This window comes from Chaetura pelagica, unplaced genomic scaffold (assembly GCF_000747805.2).
Source record: "Chaetura pelagica isolate M959 unplaced genomic scaffold, ChaPel_1.0 scaffold579, whole genome shotgun sequence".
Classification (NCBI taxonomy): domain Eukaryota; kingdom Metazoa; phylum Chordata; class Aves; order Apodiformes; family Apodidae; genus Chaetura; species Chaetura pelagica.
The window spans coordinates 191,184-195,419 of record NW_009954422.1 but is presented as its reverse complement, the minus strand read 5'-3'; the positions used below and the strand labels follow the sequence as shown (position 1 = coordinate 195,419).

The window sequence follows — 4,236 nt, the reverse complement described above, 5'->3', positions numbered from 1 at the left end:
TGCGGGGAGGGGGGGGGCTGCCCTGGCTTCCAGGGGGGGGCAGCAGCAGGAGCCGGCAGGGAGGGGCCAGGGGCCAGAGGGGTCCCCGCAGCACGGGGGATGCTCCCGGGACAGAGGAGCCCCGGAGCGGGTGGAGGAGGAGGAGGAGGAGGGGGAGGAGGAGGTGGGTGCTCCAGGCGAGAAGGGGGCGTCAAGTGGCACATGTTCTCGGGGGTCATGGTCCTGAGCAGGTGAGGATCTTGGAAGAGAGAAAAGAGTTAGAGCTGTTATCAGAAAATCACAGGATCTGAGGGGTTGGAAGGGACCTGGGAAGATCCCCCAGCCCAGCCCCCCTGCCAGAGCAGGGGCACCCAGAGCACATCACACAGGATCCAGGGGGGTTGGAATGTCTCCAGAGAAGGAGACTCCACAGCCTCTCTGGGCAGCCTGGCCCAGGGCTCTGTCACTCTCACAGCAAAGAAGTTCTTCCTGATGTTCACATGGCGCCTCCTGTGCTCCAGTTTGCACCCACTGCCCCTTGTCCTGTCACTGGACACCACTGCACAAAGCCTGGCTCTGCCCTCCTGACACTGCCCTGAACAGATCTGTGCCCATGGATGAGGTGGCCCCTCAGTCTCCTCTTCTCCGAGCCCAACAGCCCCAGCTCCCTCAGCCTTTCCTCAGCAGGGAGATGTTCCCCTCCCTCCAGCATCTCTGTGCCTCTGCCCTGGGCTCTCTCAAGCAGTTCCCTGTCCTTCTGGAACTGAGGGGCCCAGAACTGGACACAATACTCCAGATGTGGCCTCACCAAGGCAGAACAGAGGGGCAGGAGAACCTCCCTTGACCTACCAACCCCCCCCCTTTCTAATGCACCCCAGGAGGCCATTGGCCTTCTTGGCCACAAGGGCACATTGTTGTTTATGGTCATTTTTTTGGTTTTTAGGATCAAATCCTTCCCCCAAAGGGCTGTCAGACCCTGGCCCAGGCTGCCCAGGGAGTCCCCATCCCTGGAGATGGTGCTGGGGGCCATGGGGCAGGGGTGGCCTGGGCAGGGCTGGGGGAGCAGGTGGGCTGGAGGGTCTTAGAAGTCTTTTCCAACCCCAGCAAGTCCACGACTCCCTGCTGAGGCCAGAAGGCAGGGCCATGCACAGCACAGGCACAGCTCTGCTCTCCCCTCCTGCTCCTGGTTATCTCCCCCAGCTGGGCTGTGTCCTCTCAGCCACCTCACCCTGCACTGACTTCTCCTCCCAGGCTCCTCAACAGCTCCTACATCCCACAGGCACCTCCAGGGCTCCCCTGGAGAGACCCAGAGCAGTGGTGACTTCTTGCTGCCAGCCTGGGCTGCCAACTTCACCCACACTTTGCCCAAGTGGCACCTGCAGAGCAAGGACACACAGCAGGGTCACACACCACAAACCCAGGGGTCCTGCACCAGGGATCTTCTGAGAGGAGCTGGAAGGGGTGATCACCAAGGAAGCAGGCAAGGCCCAGCACCTCCAAGCTCAAAGCACCAAAACTCCAAAGGTCCTCAGGCTGAGGGACAGCAGGGAAGATTCCCAGCAACATTCCTGGTATTTCCTAAATGTCCTCGGGAGCACACATGGTGCCTGGTTTTGGGAATCCCCAGGCAGCTTTTCCAACAGAAGACCCACCAACTACAATGCTCCTGTGGCACCAAGGACCTGCATGGACCAAGGAAGCCCAGCTGGGGGCCAAGGTCCAACAGCCAACACCTGGGGCTGAAGCCAGTGCCTGGAAATGCAAAGCTGGAGAGAAAGCACCTGAAACAGCCTCATTTTCCTGACTCCTGACCCAAGGCAGTGTCTTCTGGGGGCAAAGAAACCCAACTGGTGATGCCAGAGATGCTCAGAGCTGTGGGCCACAACCCCCTGGCCAAGGAACCAGGCTCTCAGCCACCACACAAAGGACACCTCCTGGGATCTCCTCCGAGAGCAGGGACAGCAATGGGGACAACTCGAGGAGAGGCAACTGAATGACCTGAGCACCTCCAGCCCAGCAGCATCACCTGGGAGGGCTCCTGTGGAGCCACTTGCTTGTTTTGTTTGGTGCTGAAATTGGAACAAGAGGGAGACTTTGACCTCGGAATTTAAATAAACAAAAAAGGACATTCAAATCCAACCCCACCTCCCTCCCCCTCTGTTTGGACTTGGGTACAAATGCCACGATTAGGCTCCATTTGACTAGATTGCCACCCAAAGACACGTCTGGTGTGTGGAGAGCCATGCAAATCCAGCCCTGTCTGCAGCTGCTTGGGCCTCCAGGTCCTCAAGCCCAGTGCTCAGCTGAGGGCTTCAACCAAACCATTTCCAGGTTCACCTGGAGAACTGTCCCATTCTGAAGCCCCCAACACAAGAAGGACATGGAGCTCCTGGAGAGAGTGCAGAGGAGGGCATGGAGATGATCCAAGGGCTGGAGCAGCTCTGGAGCCAGGCTGGGAGAGTTGGGGGGTTCAGGCTGGAGAAGAGAAGGCTCCAGGGAGACCTTAGAGCAGCTTCCAGTGCCTGAAGGGGCTCCAGGAAAGCTGGGGAGGGGCTTGGGACAAGGGCAGGGAGGGATGGGATGAGGGGGAATGGATTAAAACTGGAAGAGGGAGATGGAGGTTGGACATGAGGAGGAAATTCTTCCCTGTGAGGATGGTGAGACCCTGGCCCAGGTTGCCCAGGGGAGCTGTGGCTGCCCCATCCCTGGCAGTGTTGAAGGGCAGGTGGGATGGGGCTTGGAGCAGCCTGGGCTGGTGGGAGGTGTCCCTGCCCATGTAGGGGGGTTGGATCTGGATGATTTTGAAGGTCCTTTCCAACCCAAACCAGTCTGGGCTTCTGTGACCTTTGGAGAGCAAAAACCAAAGGGTATGAAATGGAGCCACATGGTTCCATCTCCCCCCAGACACCCAGAGACTGCCCAGAAATCAGTGACTCAACCAAAGGGAACAACAAGAACCACCTTCCCTGCTCTCCAGGCTCAGGTGCTCTCCTGGCACTGCCTGCAGCTCCCAGGGACTGGTCACACCAGTGACCCCACCAAGTGAAGCCTTTAACTGTGAGCAGAACTCAGCCACGAGGACACCACTGAGTGCCTGCTCCAAACCTCCTGGGAATCATCAGCCTTGGCCTCATTTCAAGCAGCTTCTTTTTAGGTTCTGATCCTCCCTAAGAAGGAGGGAGCTGGTGATGTGAGCAAGAAGAAGGCAAAGATCTGAGGCTGAGGAACTGCTGGGCTCATGGTTGGATGTGATGGTCTTAAAGGTCTTTTCCAAGCAAAATGATTCCATGGTTCTATGAGATCATTTATTCCAGCTTCTCTGGCCCCACTGAAGAAGCTGGAAAGGGGAGGAAGAAGCTGGAAAGGGGAGGAAGAAGCTGGAAAGGGGAGGAAGAAGCTGGAAAGGGGAGGAAGAAGCTGGAAAGGGGAGGAAGAAGCTGGAAAGGGGAGGAAGAAGCTGGAAAGGGGAGGAAGAAGCTGGAAAGGGGAGGAAGGTGTAAGGAGGAGGAAGAAGCTGGAAAGAGGAGGAACTTTCCACCTGGGACCTGCTTCTCCAGCACAATCAAGCCCTTCCACAGGCAGATTCTCCAAGTGGAGAAGAGCAATGGAAAAACTAAAGGAAAATGAGAAGAATGGTCACCAACTTCAGCACCAGGCATGGGAGGAATGAGGTGACAAAGACCACGAGGAGGATCTAGGCCAGGACACCTGGGCACAGACAAAGCTCACTATAAAACTGGAGGATGGCACATGTGAGCGCCTTTTTGGCCCAGTGCTCACTGAAGGTGTCAGGCTGAGAACATCAGGAGCTGCAAGGAATGTTCCTGGGAAAACCTCCCAAGGGAACGTGAGTGAACATCCTGGCTGTAGGTGAGTGGGAACCTGAGACACCACCAGGCAGCTCCTGGAGAAGCAGGTCACAGGAGCCTCACATGGAAGTCCAGCATTCCTCCTGCAGGGAAGTTCTTCCCTCCCACCCCAGCGTGAAAGAAGAGCAACAAGATCAACCAGACTCATGTCACCCCCCTGAGAACTCCCCTGAGTCCCACATCTGGGCCAAAACAAAGCCCCCTCAGACAGGCTTGGGCCACCACCTGGACACAGGTCAGGAGCTGATGCCCAAGCAAAGCACATCCCTGAAGAGCAAGTGGAAGAGGAAGGTCCTGGCAGTGACAGGACGTGTGGTTCTCAGCATGGGAGATCTTTGATGGGTCTCCCTGCCCATGGGAGGTAGGAAGGACCACAGCCTGGTGCCCA

General features: G+C 57.3%; 1 protein-coding gene across 1 annotated transcript in view; it reads right to left on the bottom strand.

Moving 5' to 3' along the window:
* The window catches only part of MYRF (myelin regulatory factor), a 31,168-nt gene that overhangs the window by 18,940 nt on the left and 7,992 nt on the right, over positions 1 to 4,236 (bottom strand). Inside the window, exon 5 of the mRNA XM_010004458.1 lies at positions 121 to 238. Coding sequence (XP_010002760.1) covers positions 121 to 238 — 118 coding nt within the window. The remainder of the gene's footprint in view (positions 1 to 120; positions 239 to 4,236) is intronic.